At 42.3% G+C, this 18,888-nt stretch overlaps 1 protein-coding gene across 1 annotated transcript in view; it reads right to left on the bottom strand.

Annotated features, from left to right (window-relative positions):
- Positions 1 to 17,272, bottom strand: part of PTBP3 (polypyrimidine tract binding protein 3) — a 48,435-nt gene extending 31,163 nt beyond the window's left edge. Inside the window, exons 1-2 of the mRNA XM_081895002.1 lie at positions 17,142 to 17,272; positions 6,871 to 6,904 (exon numbers count right to left, since the gene is read on the bottom strand). Of these exons, the coding sequence (XP_081751128.1) occupies positions 6,871 to 6,904; positions 17,142 to 17,149 (42 nt within the window). The 5' untranslated portion in view covers positions 17,150 to 17,272. The remainder of the gene's footprint in view (positions 1 to 6,870; positions 6,905 to 17,141) is intronic.
- Between the last annotated feature and the right edge of the window lie 1,616 nt (positions 17,273 to 18,888).

An 18,888-nucleotide genomic window follows, 5' to 3' on the forward strand; every position in this document is an offset into this window, starting at 1 on the left:
TCATGAATTGTACCCATGTGTTTGCCCCTTATCTATTCTGCAAAAACGTAAAATGCAGCAGAAATTTGCAAGGAACAGAGAAGTGGGCACCAGTAATGTTTGGGTCTGGAAATTTACCTCAATAGCAATACAATCGTACTTTGGAAGTTGAACGGAATCTGTTCGGAAGTCCATTCAATTTCCAAAACGTTTGGAAACCAAAGCGCAGCTTCTGACTGCCTGGGTTCCACACAATGTTCGCAAACCAAAACACTTACTTCCGGGTTTGGGAGCCAAAACGTCTGAGTACCAAGGCATTCAGGATCCAAGCTATGGCCAACTGTACACAGTATCTGATAGCAAGCTAAATTGGGGTGGGGGTGGGGTACATTTCTTTATATTTATGTATTTATAACCTGCACTTTCATTAACAATATATCGTGGTATATTGTTAACATGTAAGAATAAAATCAGTGACAAATAGCAAACAAAACATCAATAAATACTAATCGGTTAAAGGAGAAAGTTCATATTGCACAGGCCTCTGCTAAACCTCTGCTAGAGTAGAGTTTCAAAGCGCAGGGCATGCCATGCTAAAGGCTTGATCCCTAGTGAAGGCGAGCCAAACCTGAGGGTCGTGGGGAACCCAGATCTCAGTGATCAAGGAGGGATGTAACAATACTTAGGGTACTTTGAGCCAAAGTTGTTCAGAACATTGTGAATTAACACAAGTACCTTGAACCTGGCCTTTCAGTAAATCAGCAACAAGCGCAGCTCTAATAGCAGCAGGGTACCACATTGCCAGTTATCTGTTCCTGTGAACCATCTGGTTGCTGCATCTGTGCTAGATGAAACTTCTGGACCAGATACAGGGCCAGCCCCATATAAAAGTGTATTACAATAATCAAGCCTTGAGGTTACCAATGCATAGACCACTGTGGTCAGGCTACTGTGTTATACAGGAACGGTTACAGCTGATGTAGGAGTCACAGAGCTTCAAGTGACAGAGATTGATCGAAGAGCATCCCCAGACTGTGTACCTGCTCCTTCAGGGGGAATGCAACAGATCTATCTCCCAGACACGGCAATCACCCACCCACATGGCCTGCATCTTTTCCAGATTCAACCCCACTTTATTGATAAACATCCAGTCCACCACTGCATCTATAATGTACAGTTGTGACCAATGTTTTTTCCTATCTTGTACCTAAATATTTCCATTAGAAATATGTGGTTTTTTGCCATCCCAGTTGAAGTCTCCTGGGCAACATATACAATGTGAAAGTCAGTCTCAAAGTGTTCAGCTAACAAAGTGAAAAAAAAGCAATTGAGAAACTGCAAATGCAGAAAATCTTGGACTTTTCACACATAGCTGTGGAGTTAGTGGCTACATAAAACCACAATATGTATGAGTCACTTGTATTTTTTTCATAGTCAAATGATACTTAAAGAAAGCACCCTTAAACTACAATTCAACCAATTAAATAACTGGCTTCTGTATTACCAAAAATATAAGCAAGTTTGAGATGCTTAAGGAAATGCCCAATTGTAGTTTTTGTTAGAAGCAAACAACATATTTAGGACAACCAAACATGAACAGTGCATTTAACCAACCGCTCCAACCATGAATACAGTATAGGCATTCTTGAAGTAGTTGACTAAAATTGTAATTTAATAACTCAATAATTAAATCAATACTTAGTTATTTAAAGCAATAAAGCTTATTAACCCTAAACTTAAATAAAGTTAATAAGTGCCAACCTAACCCAACAGTATTTAAACTCTAAATATCATGGAAACCAAATTGACGATATGGCCTATACTGATTAATAAGAAGTACTATGGGAGCAACTGCTTCTTTCCTATGTAAACTGCTTATTGCATACTGCTTATTATATACTACTTGGAACTGTTCATATATAATTATAAAAAGGATGAAGTTAAGAACATTCAGGACTATTATCTCCCAGGAAGTCTTATTAGCTAAGTCAGTCCTGTTAGAAAACTCGTGTGATCCCCCACAGACATGGAAATTACAACACTAATTTTAAATGACAAATGACTACTCAGTGTCACAAAGCAGAAAATGTATGGTAATTAAGGAAACAATGTTAAAATAAATGAGCAAAAAAGGAACTAGGAGGCACATTTCCTCCATCTTAAAGTGAATTCTGCAAGAGTAAATTATCAGATCCTGCCAGAGGAGCAAGCATTATTACATTCAAGAAAGAAAAATCCTAGCTGACAATTGGCTGAAAGCGATATTGTGATATACAACTCTATTGTTTTTCTCTTAGCAACCTTAAGAAAACTTTCAGGGATGGAAGGGGGTATCATGGTTGTTTTGAAGAAATTTAGGTTGACATTGCATCTGGTTAATAACATACTTGTATGCCACTCAGGAATACACAAGTCGAAACCTTGACTGTGAAAGTGAGGTAACTAGAAAACATATTGGTTGTATCCTGGAATGAAGACGTCCTACTAATTATGGATCTGACTTACTTGAAATAACAGCAAGAAGTTCTTAAGGCAACAAAACAATTGCTCTGGATTCTATGGTTAGAAATGAATTGCTCTGGATAAGAACTTTTCAAACCATATTAGAATGTCTTAGGACTCCTTGGAAGCATATTACAGATTCCTCAGAAATCCAACAATAAAACTGTTAGACTAGATTTATGAAAAAAAATAAGTTGTATTCCATATACCCTGTCAATGTGCATCCACAAGACTGTTTTTGCACTGTTGGGTGTTTGCATTCCAAGGCTGCAATCATAACACCATTTACCGGGGTGGGGGAGACCCATTGGATTCAACAGGACTTACTTCTGAGTAAACATGGTCCAGAATGCACTATTATTTCTTGACCGCATGCACAAAGGATCATCTACAATATGCAGGGATCCCTTCTCAGAAAAGTATAGAAATTATTCCAAAAAGATGGCAAGTTTGAAATAACACTGATCTAGCTAAATAGTCTGCCTGGTATGAAAATGAACTCTGCCTGGGAGGTGACCACAATGAATTTGAGCAAAAGATTGGTATTAGGCCTCTATAACTGGTTAGTAAACTGTTAGCAACTGAAAAGAGGCAACTGTTAGAAGGCTCAGTGTTCCAACAGCTGTCAATCTTACCTCTTTTCTCAATCAACCTCTTTTCTACAAGCAACCTCAAAAAATTAAATTGACCACAAACGGAACTAATGAAAAATGTCTTTATTATGCTTCTGGTGCTGAACCTAAAACTGTATAGATTCTGATTAGTAAGGAGTCCTAAAAGATAACTTTTCAAAAAGATAACATATATGCAATCTGTGTAACACTTTCTTTCTTATCACTGTACAATTCTATTCAGGTGTTCTACTATGTTTAATCAACATACAAGGGGGAAGCAAAGACAAGCATGCTACTATTGCCTGTCAGTTGTCCTTCACAAGCTGAAGTGATAACCTCTGCTGTGGGGAGCCTTGACAACGTGTGTAGGCTTCCCATTTGATTTAGGACTCTGAAAAACTGGGATATAATCATGGGGGGTCTACACAAGCGGAGGGTGACGTGGACAGCAAGAAGGGGCAGTGCTAGAGGGCTTCCCCTTCCCTTTCACCCCCACGGCGCTGTGGTCTAAACCACAGAGCCTAGGGCTTGCCAATCAGAAGGTCGGCGGTTCGAATCCCCGCGATGGAGTGAGCTCCCGTTGATTGGCCCCTGCTCCTGCCAACCTAGCAGTTGGAAAGCATGTCAAAGTGCAAGTAAACAAATAGGCACCACTGCAGCGGGAAGGTAAACAGCGTTTCCGTGCGCTGCTCCGGTTGGCCAGAAGCGGCTTAGTCATGCTGGCCACATGACCCAGAAGCTGTCTGCAGACAAATGCCGGCTCCCTCAGCCTACAGAGCGAGATGAGCACCGCAACAGCAGAGTAGTACCTTTACCTTTAAGCTGCAAAATGGACAGCCCCTCATAGCTTACAAAATTACAAGGTGAGCGGGGGGGGGACGGGACGACAAGTTGGAGCCAGATAACATGCTTTATCTGAACCAATTCTTTGCTCTCTCTTAATTCATGAGACGTTTAGACTCTAACAGCTTTGTTAATTATTGAATTAAACAGACTTGCCTCCCGAATCTCAAAAGGCTACAGCAACACTAGATTATATTAACCAACCTCCTGCAGTTACTAGATGCCTATATTATAATACAGTATGCAATTTGGTGGTGCTGATTAAGTAGAGTCTATGAAACTTACTGGCTAAGCTGCTCTGGAGTCATGGAATTTTCACACATTCAAACAGCTCAAGGAGAGTGTCAGCAAAACAAAAAGTCATTATTTCTTCCCTTCCATAGACTTTACAAAATCCTACATATGCATTGTACCCAAATCATAATGCAGCATACAGTATAGTAGGAAGAAAAGACCAAATACATTTCTTGAAACACTGAGGTGTTAAGAATTACTCGAGAACAAACTAGAAGGCAAGGCCCCTTAACCAAAAATCACAGTATTTGTTCTCTGGCAAATCTAGCTCTCTCTTCAGGTACCATTTGAAGAGGACTAAAATGCACTACTTCTTATTGTACTCTTAGAAGCTGACACAGGACTGCTCCTGTCATTCTAGTTATATGCTGGTATCAAGCCTCGTAGATATCTGGCTACATGGAGAGTTGTGTGACTGAAGTACTTCCAACAGTGTTCGAAATTAGCCAGGTGCCAGGCACATTTTGGGCCTGGCTACTGGCCACTTGCAACCGAGTAAAGAAAATGTAGAGATAGCCAGTAGCAGTACAACAGCTAGAAAACAACAAACAGACAAAAAAGCAATGGAGAAATTCTGGAAATGCCACTATAATATCTATGAACTGTACACAGAACAAGCAGGGAGCATAGAGTTATTGCGAGGCACTCAATATAACATAAAGCTGGATATTTTCTTGCCGCATCAGATGGACAATTCAGACTAATGGGGGGATACTTCAAAGTGTACTGACAGTGTGCACTCAGATGCCAGAATTTGGGTACCGTGGCACAAAATAAATATACAGCCCCAATGATAGATACCATCTGTATAGCATGAGCATGCACTAAACTTATTTAAAACTTAAGTATCCTTAAGACTGGTTATGTTTTCCAGTTATGTGTACCTGCATCCCATTTTTCTGTAAAAATGGGTTACTATGCAGATAATTGAAAATATATTGTACAAATATTCAAGATATTTATCAGAAGTTCTATTACAGAATTGGTTCTGCCTAACTAAAAACAAACAAACCCCGAGACCAATAATCTCTTATAAATATTTCATAGCATGCAGCTTGGTTTCCTTTTGAACTCAAGCTATAATATTTTGCCAGGTTCACTTCCGTTTTGTCTTTAAATCTTCTGGTATGTTAAGTAAAAGCAATGACTCAACCAATAACGAAATTTGATCCAAATCAGGTCTTTTAAACCCTGAAGTCTAAAACCAGTCTTTTATTCCTAAAGAGTGATCTCCATGTCTTAATAAAGTTTACCTCTTCAGAAAACGGTATACAATGTAGTTCAATGTATAAAATATTGCATGTTATTCCCCCCCAAAAAAATTAGACATGACTTCTTTATTCTTTTGTTAGCTTGTCTATTTTCAGAGGCTTGCATAAAAAGTTTTCATATTTTGTCTACTTGTTTATCTGAACAAAGCAATTACGTTTTCTATGGCTCGAGTCCTGTATTCTAACTTGGGAGCAAGTCCCTTTTAGGTAAAGGGACTGACTTCTGAGTAGATACAGTGGATCTCTGGATACACACCTCTCTGGTTGCGTATCCTTCGGGTTACGCACGTGGCAAACCCGGAAGTATTTTCCCAGGTTTCACCGCGCACGCATGCACAGAAGCGCTCTACCGCGCCGTGCACATGCGCAGAACAGGCACGTCCGGTTGTGAATTCCTCAGGATCCGATCAGAGCTCCAAAATGGATCCTGTGCGCAACCGGAGGTACGTACTGAGCTGTAAGGAACATAATATTAGAGCACTATCTTTCACTGGCATACGTGGACTACAATTTTCTTTTGAAGCTGTAGCATTCAACAGCTTTGTGATGGTACAGTAAAAGTATGTCTCAGTATTGATCGTGAACACAACAAGCCATTTCCAATGCAGCAGCTACAATAGCACAATGGATCAGTTTCCTGTGAACCCTCAAAATCAACTGGGGGGGTTTGGGGTTGGGGAATCCTCCAGAGCAGATTTTGAGGGCATGTAGGGGCATGAGAGGAGGCAGAAGTTCCTTTCCAACAGTGGAACTATGCAAGTGGAGCACTGGAAACAACCCAATATATTCCAAGACTACAAATTACATGGTAGCCTTCATTTTATGAGACAAAGAAATAAAAATGCTGTTCTTACAAACATCTAAAGAGCACAGAGCAGCTGGAGGGTTAGCTAGAAGTCTTTAGCAGTTCAGAGACTGCTATAACGTATTAGTCACTTGACCTTTAAAATTCAGTTTCTGACAATCTGATTTTATTAATATGGCCTACACAGGTCTAGAGTACAATGCTTTAGATAGTTGTTATTAAGAACTAATTCTTAAACCCAGCATTTTGGTCATTAGGATCTGAAAACAACCAAAGTATGGAGACTCAAAACCATTGGTATTAAGTATCTGCTTTTCTCATTTGACAACTTGCAAGCAAACAAAAACACTTTAATCTCTGGGCTACAAATGACAGCAAGCTGAACTGGAAGAAACATAATTGTAAAAGTGTAAAAAAAAACTGTAGAGACTTCTTTGGGAGGGGAGGGGAATCAGACTGAAACAGAGCAATGCCACAAAAGCAAAAGATGTGTATGAATACCAAATCTGAAAATAAAAATGGAGTAACAAGTGCATATGAAAGGACAGAAAAAGATGCCTACCTTTAAACCGACTGCTATAAGATCTGTAACAACACTGTGTGAAAAAAAATGGGAGAAAATGGAAAAGTTAGAAAAATAGTTATTGCACAGGCAGTGGTAAATAAAGCTTAAGGAAGAAAAAATATCAGAAGAATGAAATGAGTTGTGGAGCGTTTTGCAAAAGAAATGGGACAGTTTAGTAACACACAGTGTGAGAAAAGGAAAGTTTAGTTAGAACATGTAGTAAAAACAAAAAACAAAACCCCTTTACACAACTCATTAAAGGAGTTTTTAGACACATCTATTACACAGGAAGTAGTGGAGACGTTTCCTTTACAAGCCAGACACATTTGGATTAAATTTCTACTGCTTTTTAGGGTGGGAAACCTTATGAAACCAGGAAAACTGAAATACTCCTATAGCAGTTATTGCTTCTGTACTGTACAATAAAATGCAAGAACAAGACCATACATCCTACATTGTCTCCTTAAGGGTAATGAAGTCTAGTAAAGTTATGAAAAGTAGTTCCACTTCTCTCATATTCCTTTCCATGCCCAGTCCATTTGTGGGATTTCATTTCCATTCATCCTAAAGATGATACAGCAGACAGAAGCCACTGAGAAACAGATGGATAGGATCTTTCAAGGAGATTGTTCTGCAGTAGGGCCATAGCTTCTCCAAACAACAAAATATAACCCTGGGCATCCAAGCCCAAGCCCTGAAACATATTTCAACAAGAACCAAATGAAGGCAAAATTTAAGTAAAATTTAAACTACCTTGAGATTAATCTAACAACTAATCGTTTACTTCTGGTCTTCCTACACTCTACTGTATCAAACAATTTCCCAGTTTCCCCAGCCACTCTGGGCGGCTCCCAATCGAGTGTTAAAAACAATACAGCATTAAATATTAATAACTTCCCTAAATATTATCATCTTTAAGCTCAATATATTCTAAAGAATACAATCCCACCATATCACTTCCTAACTATCATTGAGTAGAAGTTAAAGCCACAACATCTGGCCAGTAATTCACTGCAGCAATCAGCACCTGCTCCCCTACAAGTAAGAATTTGGGAAATGGAAACTGGGTGTGTATCTCCTCTTCATCTCATCTATGTCTCAACTTCACATTCATTAATACTGCTGCTTGTGAGCAACTACTTGTTATTTCTCACCTTCTCCAAACTGCAGCCCAAATAAGAGCTCTAGAAAGAGATGTGTGCTACTGGGCACTCTGGCAAGCAGACTTATTATTGTATTCTATAAGCAACAGACAACACTTTTCTTCTAAAGATCCTGCCAAATATCAAGAAAGAGGAGCAAAATGCAGGCTGTTCCTATATGTAGATGAGATGCTCTGTGATCCTATGTAATGCAGACCAATGTTGTAAGCGCTAGAATTCTGCTAGGCAGAATGTGTGCTCTTGCTTGGATGATAGAAAATACTTTTGTTCTTGCTGAAAGATGCAAGATAATCTGTGGTGTATGGAACTGTAACTGCTAGCTAAAACTGAGCAAGACTATTATTTGATTTGCGAAAATGTGATGCAACATTAATCAAATTACCGCTTCCTTAAGTTTATTAAATTCATAGATGCATGGTAGTGAAATGATACAATGAATAGAGATCTTCACCTTTGCCAAACACACCCACACCCAAATCTCTAATGTTACAAACCACTTCTGATAGGACCTGCTTCATCTATCAGCATCACACGTAGCATTAACTTCTTATGCTAGCAATGTGTAAATAAAACAAAAATAAATGAAAAAACACATAACCAGAATACAAATATTTATGTATAACACACAACCCATTGTAAAAATTATTAAACTATACAGAACAGTTGGGTAAGTATAGATACAGAATTAGTTTCATATGTGATAGTTTCAAGTATGCTCACTGTACAGAGATGAATGTCCCTAGTAAAAATACTAAAATTCAATACAAATGAAATGATTGATGAACTTTGGGTTTTTCCTTTAATTTTGAAATTGATTTTAAAAGAAAGAAAGAACAGAGATAAAGGAAACAGGACAAAGACAAAATAAAGTTATTGCAAGTCCAATTTGGAATACAACCAAATAACTTATGCCTCTCTGAGAAACATGTCTCTGAGCAGCATTTTAAAATATGTTGCATTTGTTTTCTTTGTTCTTTCTAGTACTATTAATACTGTATTATTTTTCTATTAATTGCTGGCAGAGTGGCATGCTCATCCCCAGCAGTTCACCAAAAAGTCTCCCCCAAAAGGTTGGGGGACTCTACAGAATGGAGTGGGATGTAGTGGCCATGGGAGGATGTCTGGCAAACAAACCAGAGTACATGTTATAATAACCACAGTTGGCTCCAGCACCAAAGGGAAGGCTGCTTTCGGTCTGCTCAAGCCACTATAGCAAGATGGGACACCCAAATTATACACCTGGTAAGTTCAACTTAATAAATAAGGTCATTTGTCCTATTACGCACTTGCAGGTTCAGTTGACACTATTCAACAGAAACTTTTTTAATGTCAGGAATTACCAGAAAACGCGGGTCATCAGCTTGAGTACAGGCCAAAGAGTCAAAATGTGCAGTAGTTTTAAATTGCTTTCACAGATCACTCAACTAAAGTAGATTCTCTTGAGACAACAATAGGACAACAAATCGTTTGTATACTAACAAGATTCCTCTCATCTCTGCAACCTAGTTCTTTTACTTGAACAACAGTAGGGGAATATGGGAAGAAGAAGAATGGTCAAATCAGGTCACAATAATATTTAATTTTTTAGTTCAATGACTAGACTATGGCTGGGTGATGCATCAACACACCGTCCAAAATCAATTTGAAATCTACATTGTAGTAACAGTTTCATAATATTCGGCATGGTGATATATTGTGAATCACAATGTGTGTGAGCGCGCTATGTAAAAAATTGTGATGTGGTAACAACTGTGAAGCCAGTCATCGTTGCTTTTGTGATTTCTGCCACAGTGTCTCTCTGTACCAGGGCTCAGCGACCTTTTCCAGCCGTGGGCCGGTCCACCTTCCCTCAGACCATGTGGTGGGCCGGACTATATGGGGGAGGGGAAAATGAACGAATTCCTATGCCCCACAAATAACCCAGAGATGCATTTTAAATAAAAGGACACCTACTACTCATGTAAAAACACACTGATTCCTTGTAAAAACACAAACTGAGAAGGCAACTGGGCCGAATCCAGTCCACAGGCCTTAGGTTTCCTACTGCTGCTCTGTACTATAAAATAACAATTGTAATAATACATTAAAGGTAAGTAATGGTGTATCAGTTTTAGGCCCCTAAAATAGTAGCAGTTGCCAGGACTTCACCTTATTTGCCTCTACATACAGTGGTACCTCGGGTTACATATGCTTCAGGTTACAGACTCTGCTAACCCAGAAATAGTACGTCAGGTTAATAACTTTGCTTCAGGATGAGAACAGAAATCGTGCTCCGGCGGCGCAGCGGCAGGAGGCCCCATTACCTAAAGTGGTGCTTCAGGTTAACAACAGTTTCAGGTTAAGAACAGACCTCCAGAACGAATTAAGTACTTAACCCGAGGTACCACTGTACGTACACCAGACATTGTGATATATAGGCAGCCCCCCGTTTATGCGCATTCAATGTGTGAAACCGTATATATGTGCATTGCACTGAATTCGGAAGAGACCCGGAAACGTCATAAAGACGTTACTGAAACGTCACTAAAAGGGTGGGTTGGGGGCGGAATGGGAGGTTTCTGGGATTTTTTAATGGGTTTCGATTATATGCAATTTTACTGATGTGTGTGATGCATCAGAACGTATTCCACACATAAATGGAGAGCTGCCTGTACTGGTATATTGCAATCTTTACCGGGTGATATATCATGATGTTGAAAACCAGCCACTGCTCAGCCCTAGACTAGATTGAGCTCAAATTAGGAAGTTTTTGCAAATTCTTTGTCATCCAGTGTACAATCCCTCTGTAGGTTTGTTTACTATTTTACGTAGTAAAGTGGTTCACACGAGAATGCCCCCTCCCCCCCAAAAAAGGTCATGAAATGCCCCACAAGAACCACATCAATGTCACCTGAATACATACACACTGTACCTGATATTCAGCTAACAGCACTGCTCTCCCCCAGCAGCTTCATTGACAATAAAAACACTCAACCTATTCCTAATAATGCTGCCACACAAAGCCACATCGTGGCTCTCCAGACTATGTGTCCATATCCCAATAAAACGTACTATCTTGGATTCTCCATATCCACATAGCCAAGCAGTCATTCCCCTAATTCAAATATTGCAATGACCATGGACGAAAACCCACTTGTTTCTTCCCCAAAAGAGGTTTGATTTGGGAGGGAGGTGTTAAACACAAATATCCTATGCAGAAACATCTTAATCTGAAGTCATTTTACTTACAAATCTAATTGGTTTTGTGGGAAATACAACAAATTCATAAATAAACATATTGACATTTGTTGCTATCCAATTATTTTATTATAGACATGAACATTAAATCAATATGGGGTATGGTGCCCGACGCATATTTGCAAGCATTTAAAAGAATGCTGTTAGTATGGCTGTAAATATTAATTAGCCGATTAATCAACTAAAGCATTAATCAATCAATAGTGTGGGCAATCTTAAACTTTAAGGCTGTAAGTTACTTTTGAAGTCATTTTATTTCCAGCATATTAACACCACTGGGAATGAACAAAACACATTCAAGTCTACCTTTCTTCTAAAAATGAATGATAGCTTTTAGTAAATGTTTTGCTAAGTATCTGTGTTGATGTTTTGGTGATACGTAGATATATCAGTTGCCTGAAAGGCAGAACAAAAAACCATTCAGCTCTATTATTTAGGTATCAAAGTAAATTATTTACATCCCTTTAAAAATATAGATTTGTTTGTTCTATATCACAAAATACTTAACATTCATTTTTTTTTTACGATTAAAGGGTTATTTATTTGCCTCTTAGCAATTGTTCGCCCTATCCATCAATATGAAAGATACCGTATATAATTTTCATTAACTTTAATTGGGGAATACTTCCTTCAGCCATTCAACAAACTAAAACTAAGCAGAAATGTTACACAACACCCCAGTACCTGAAACTCACCAAATAAGGTTCCTAAGCACCATGTATTAATGCATTCTAGATACAGTGGTACCTCGGGTTACATACGCTTCGGGTTACATATGCTTCAGGTTACAGACTCCACTAACCCAGAAATATTACCTCGGGCTAAGAACTTTGCTTCAGGATGAGAACAGAAATCGTGCTTCGGCGGCACGGCGGCCCCATTAGCTAAACTGGTGCTTCAGGTTAAGAAGTTTCACGTTAAGAACAGATCTCCAGAACGAATTAAGTACTTAACCCGAGGTACCACTGTACTTTTGTTACACAACCCACACCTCACCCACATTGCAGCTTTAGTATAAGTAAAGCCACATACCAACAGACATCTTGCCTCATTGTAATTAGCTGAATTAAGCACACAGACACCCATTTACAGCATGACTTGAGCATCATTTCTGTGTTAAAAACTTGCACCTTTGAACCAATTTCCTATACTCTTAGGACACCATTATTGCACAGACAGACTTCCCCTCCCCCCCCCTTCACATCTGCTCTGCTGAGCCTCCCAGACCTCCAGAGCAGATTTTGGGTCAGTGTCGGGGACTGGATGGGAAATCCATTGTATCAATAAAGCCTGTTCCACAGGCAGAGGAGACACATTAGATTTCATTCTTAATACTTACTTTGCCTCCAGGACAAACTGCAAGCCCACTATAAGTGAAGTGATTGTGGTGGGGAGTGAGATCACAAGATAGTTGTAATGACTGGCATGTAATACTTTTATGTATGTCTACTTAGAAGCAAGCTCCTGTGAACTCAGCGGAATCAACATATATAGAGTTAAACTGCCAGCCTGCTAAGAGTGTTGCAATATGACCATAGTTCCAATTTGTTTCTAAGAAGCTGCCCTGTAACCAAGTTGCTTCCGATTCTTTTCCTGGTGACTGTGTCTGAGGAGGCAGCAAAACTGACTCCATCAGGTTAGCTGGCTCCAACTGCCATTTTGCTTCCTTGTTTTTCAGAACTGCCTCCTCAGCAGCCATTTCAACTGGTCACTACAAGTTGAACTACACTAACTTTAAGAGAATTGATGCGTTGAATGTGCTTTATTGCTTTCATTCCTCTTTCCTTTAATACGATACGTCTAATAAACATTATGCCTGTGGGCATAGCCTGCCTCGTTCCTTTAATCAAAGTACAGAGCTTAGAACAGTCTAAGCACTGCAGAAATTATGGTGGATGGTTTTTGAACTTGATTGGGAACTTGGCACAAGATGGGTGGTTTGTGTTTGTTAAAGGAAAATTATTCTCCTTAGTCTACCTATAAAAATCTCATGTCCAAGCCAGAAGTATGCTTTAAGGGTTTAAATATGGTGTGGGTGAGGTTGCAACAACTTCTGAGAAGTTTTGTGGACCATCTGCATTACAGCCTTTGTATTAAGTACACATCAGGCTGATAATCGTTAGCTTAAAACTGCCTAAAAAATCATGACTAAGTACGACTTTAAACCCAAATTCAATGCTGGTATTCTAGCGAACACACCAAAATTTCAAAGCTTTGTTTTACACCTAGGTAAAGGTAAAGGGACCCCTGACCATTAGGTCCAGTCGTGGCTGACTCTGGGTTGCGGCACTCATCTCACTCTATCAGCCGAGGGAGCCGGCGTTTGTCCACAGACAGCTTCCGGGTCATGTGGCCAGCATGACTAAGCTGCTTCTGGCGAACCAGAGCAGCACACAGAAACACCGTTTACCTTCCCGCTGGAGTGGTACCTATTTATTTACTTGCACTCTGACGTGCTTTTGAATTGCTAGGTGGGCAGGAGCTGGGACCGAACAACAGGAGCTCACCCCGCCGCAGGGATTCGAACCGCCGACCTTCTGATCTGCAAGTCCTAGGCTCTGTGGTTTAACCCACAATGCCACCCGCGTCCCTGTTTTACACTTAGGAAGTGGTCAAACCTATACCTACTTTATATAGTGAAGTAAATATAAAGTACTTTGCACATTTCGTGTAATCTTCTAAAGCAAACTCAGAAACCATAGTTTAGTCATTTCAATTTTATAGGTGGGCACCTAAGCAAAGCTGGCAGAACCAAATTCACACCTAAAAGGGGATTTAAATTTGTTTTCTGGCCAACCTCTTCATACAGCGTAGAACTATAAACTATGGCGTATAATTTATATCAAGTAGGAAATACATCTTTTAACAAATAGGACACATGCAACTAAGAGACCACCAGACACTTATTGAAATCCTGAGAATATCGGTTTCCTTTGTTTGAAATGTGCTACAATCCATGTATTTGCAAAAGAGTACCTGAAAGGGTTAAAAATGTAGGCTAATTATATTTGTTTTTTCATTTCACAGTTTTGAAGATGGAAAAACACATTTGGAACACTTGTGCTTAGCAGTATCAATTATTCAGCTTACAAGGAGAGGTGCTGCCTTTATTCAAGATACTGGGTTTTTTATTGAAAACGATACACAAATGTGCACTCTAAACATGGTATAAATTGCACATCTACACTGCATGCTACTGATTCACTTTAAATTTCTGAGAAGGCTTGTGCTCAACTACCTATGGTATAACAGTATGAAAGTCAGCTTTCCGCAATATGACTTATTAGTGGGGATAAATCATGTTGTATAAAGGTTAGATTATCCCCAACGATGTCATGTCTAGATGAAATCTACTAAAGTATATTTTTAAGAGTTATTAAGTAACAGAATCCTGAAATGCGTTCGCCATAGACAAACATTGATATTCAAGTTAGAGGTGAAGATTGCAATCCTGTACCTAAATTCCTGGGAATAAACCACACTGACCTCAATGGGAATTACCGTACTTCTCAGTAGATATGCTTCACTCAGCAGTGAATCAGACTCAATTGTACTATTCATAATCCCGTATCATTTATTACCTATTTATTTATTTATTTATTAAACTGCACACCGCTTGATTGCTGAAAGCCCTCAAAGAGGTTTACAAAAAGATAAAACAAAAGTATACTTCCAAAAAACGTAATGGAAATCTGGGCTTAGCAACTAATTTTATGAAGCAACCCACTCATAGTTATGCATAAGAACACTGAGCCTTCTCAAAGTACATATGCTTAACTTAAATGCCAGTCTGAGTCTTGTTTACATTAACAGAAAGCAGAAACTTTCAGTGCATGAAAACATATTGCAAAATATGAACCGTTTTATCTGATCTTCATCACTAAATACCACCCAACTTTTCATGCATGCTCCACCAGGCAGATACTCTTGATCTGCACACAATGGTCCAAAGAATGAGCACCCACACTGATAGCCAACAATCAAATGATCAATGTGCACAGACACAGTACCAACCAATATATTCTCCATAATATAGTATGCACATGTGTGTGTGTGTGTAAATATTCTCCACAATAAGAGTCTCCATAATATTCACATGTCCTGTATTTGAGGATAAAATAGCATGTGGTGGGGTGGGGGTGTTAATCAGAACCTGAAATGCACCAAGCTATCAAAATCCATGGAACTTAAAACACACATTTGAATTTTGCATTACAGTCGGGAAAGAAAAAGCTGCAATTAAGAAAACCACCATCGCAAGGCAACATCCAGAGAGAGAGAAGGTACAGGTAAGACTTTTCCAGAGGCTGATTTAAACACCTGAAGAGCAAACACGACGGGGTCTGTTTTCATTACTGCGTGAGACTAGAGTTCCAATTAATTAGTTAATGGCCTTCACCAGTCCCAAGTAGAGATTAAAGCGATAAGCTTCTCCAGTTGTTGCTGATGACTGCGCTTTACAAGGCGGCGGGCTACTACAGTATCTGCTTAAGAAGAGGGGGAAAGAAATCTGAAGGGAGGGGGGGCAGAAACACCGCGAGTCACGATGCAATGTTAGAAGCGGGCGCGTCTGCAACCTTTAACTTAAGGCGGCGCTCTCTATTTCCTGGTTCTGCTCTTGCGCAGCGGCGGAAAAGCCACGATGCGCTCCGGCAACCACCCCCTCTGGTGGGAGTCTCCCCGGGCTCAACGAGGAAGCGCTCCTCCCGCGGCCTGCTCTAGCTCACCCCCCTTTCCCCACGACCAGCAAGCTCCGTCTCCCCCGCGCAAGATGCGCGACGCGCCTTCCTCCCTCCCCAAGAACATCGCCACGCTTTCCTTCCTCCGCGCGAGCGACTCGTCGCGCAAAGGGAAAACTCCCGTTGCCCACCACACCTGACACGCAGCAGCAGCAGCAGCTGCAAAAGGAGAGAAACAATCAAAACAAAACGCCGTCCTTGCAAGCCTTGCAACTTAGGCTCGTCTCCTTTACTGCTGTCGCAACGAGAAAGAGGAAGAGAGAGCGGGGTGGGGACGGAGAGAAATCTGTTGCTCTTGTGGGAGGCTTCCTTTTGGGAAGGAGGAGGGGAAAAAAAGGAAAGATCCAACAATGGCCAGCGAGGAAGGGACGGAGAGAGACTTAAAAAGTCGCCCCAGCCAGCTGCACGGCTCCCGAGCGCAACAAGACGTAAGAAGTTTTCGAGGCGGGCTGGTCACGCCGTACCTGGGGGGAAAGTTGCGCGCTCGCTCTTTCTCCTCCTCCTTCCCCACCCCGGCAGGTTCGGGGGAAGGGGGAGGAAGAGGAGGCCGGGCCAGCTTGTTTTCCCTTCGCCTTCACATGCCCGAGAAGCAGCTCCCGCTGCAAACCCATGACCCCTCTTCTCCTCCTCCGCCCCCCACCAAAAGACGCGAGGAGAAGGAATGCGAAGAACCGGATTTTGGAGGGGCGGGCGCGCAGATCCGAAAGGAGGCGGCTCGAAGCAACATCCCCCAACACATGCGCCAGATGCCGCCCTTCCCTCCTGTCCCACCTACGGATTATGCGCCCCACCCCACCTACCTACTTACCTGCCCGGGTGACCGCACCTTTTATCGCCGCCGCCGCCGCTCCCCACCCCCCACCCCGCGCTTCCTCTTTCGCTCCCACCAGCCCCGCCGCTGCCCTCGGCGCCCCTCCACCAACCCGGGATATTTGGCAAAAAAACCCCACAGAGGTAGAGAGATAACAGTGTGCACAAAGCGAAGCAGCCACCGGCCCCGGTGAGGTGGGGACGGGGGAGGGATTGGGAGGGGGGGTTGGAAAGGCAAAGACCCCCCCCCGCGCTTTTCGCCTCCACAGGCGGGTGCAATCCGCCCGTCCGCGACCGCCGGGGCGAGGCAGGTACTTACCCATCCATGGCACAGACAGGAGGAAGGAAGCGGCGAGGGACGGGACAGGGCGAGGGGGAGGGAAGGGAAAGGGAGCGGAGCGGCCGCCTCACAGAAGGAAAAACGAGAAAGGATGGGCGAAGCGGGGGGGCGGGGCTGCCGGCGGCGCGCAGGCGCGACAGCTGGGCCCGGCCCGGCCCGGCCCTGCCCGCCCCCTCCCTCCTCCTCCTCCTGTTGCCGCCGCCCAGCTCGTCGAGGCTCCGGGACACACCCAAGCGTCAGCTGGAGAGGGGCGGGGGAGGCGCGCACGCGGGCTCGGCAAGGTGCGCGTGCTTTCCCCCCCCCCCCCGGCTTCGAAGGCTTCTTGCCTTGCCTGGGAGAGGCGAGCGAGAGCGCGCGCCCGCATGCAAATGAACACGCGCGGCTCCCCGGGAGACCTCGGGGCGCGAGCCTTCGGCGGCAATAACAACAGGCAGCAGCTGTTGCCGCGCGCGCGCGCTGCCCTCCCCCTCAGACTCGGCAAGTCCATTTCTCCAGGAATGTTTTTCGAGGGGGGGGGGAGAGAGAGAGACGTGGGAAAGGGCCGGCACGCGGGATGGCACCATAAGACGAGAGAATATAATCTGCTGCATTCGCAACAGTTCCGGACCTGTTCTCAAAGTTTTCCGGTTCTTCTTGCCTCGTTTAGCCAGACTTAAAATGGACGCATATATTATAATGGGGGGGGGGGCGGGGAGTGAGAAAGAAAAAGCTTTCTCCGAGTGAACACTGTGAGAAGCGCCTTTCTGCCCTCCTAATGGCTTAGGTAGAAGAGAGAAAGCAGGGTGGGCTGTAGTTGGATTGTTTGCTACCAAAGCCATTTTGGGAACGTCCAGCAGCTACTGGAGTGCAAGGGTTATTTTCCATTAAACATGTAGCAGTAGGAATATTAAACCAGCCGAGTTAGGCAGTGTGTTTAACAACACTATCCTAAGCTTATAGGCTCTGAAGTTGAGTTCAATAGGCTACACTCCTATAACTTGGAAGAAAACCTCATTGGAGGCAATGAAACTTCTGGGCATTATATAGGATTGCATTGTAAAATGTTCCTAACACTGAATTGGACAGTGGCCAAAAAGCCCATTTTACAGGGGCAGGATGACCTGTGCAATGGCTTTCACACCCCAGGACTGGAGACACTGATAACTTGAGGTTCCCCAAATTGCTACAAGTACATATTTAAAATGTTAACTCTCCTCAATCCATGGGAAAGCTGCTCTTTCATGCAATGAGAGATATTAGAGAACAACCATCTGTGGGCAGGGCCATACCAGTCTGAAGAAATAAATGCTTCTGTGCTGCTAGGAATAAACATAATTAAAGGCTCTTGGGAGTATCTGCCTCTTCTAAGGACAGGTAATTCTGCAGTTGTCTCTGCATCCGGGAGAAAGACTGAATTATCCATTCACACCCAATTCAAAGATGTGTCAGAATTACCTGGCGTGCCATGTGAATCTCTATTCTGAGCCAGTGTGGTGTAGTGGTTAAGAGCGGTGGACTCGTAATCTGGTGAACTGGGTTCGCGTCTCCGCTCCTCCACATGCAGCTGTTGGGTGACCTTGGGCTAGTCATACTTCTCTGTAGTCTCTCAGCCCCACTCACCTCACAGAGTGTTTGTTGTGGGGGAGGAAGGGAAAGGAGAATGTTAGCCGCTTTGAGATTCGTTCAGGTAGTGATAAAGCGGGATATCAAATCCAAACTCTCTTCTTCTTCTTCATGAACTATGCCC

Source organism: Podarcis melisellensis (genome assembly GCF_964234715.1).
Source record: "Podarcis melisellensis genome assembly, chromosome: 17".
NCBI lineage: Eukaryota > Metazoa > Chordata > Lepidosauria > Squamata > Lacertidae > Podarcis > Podarcis melisellensis.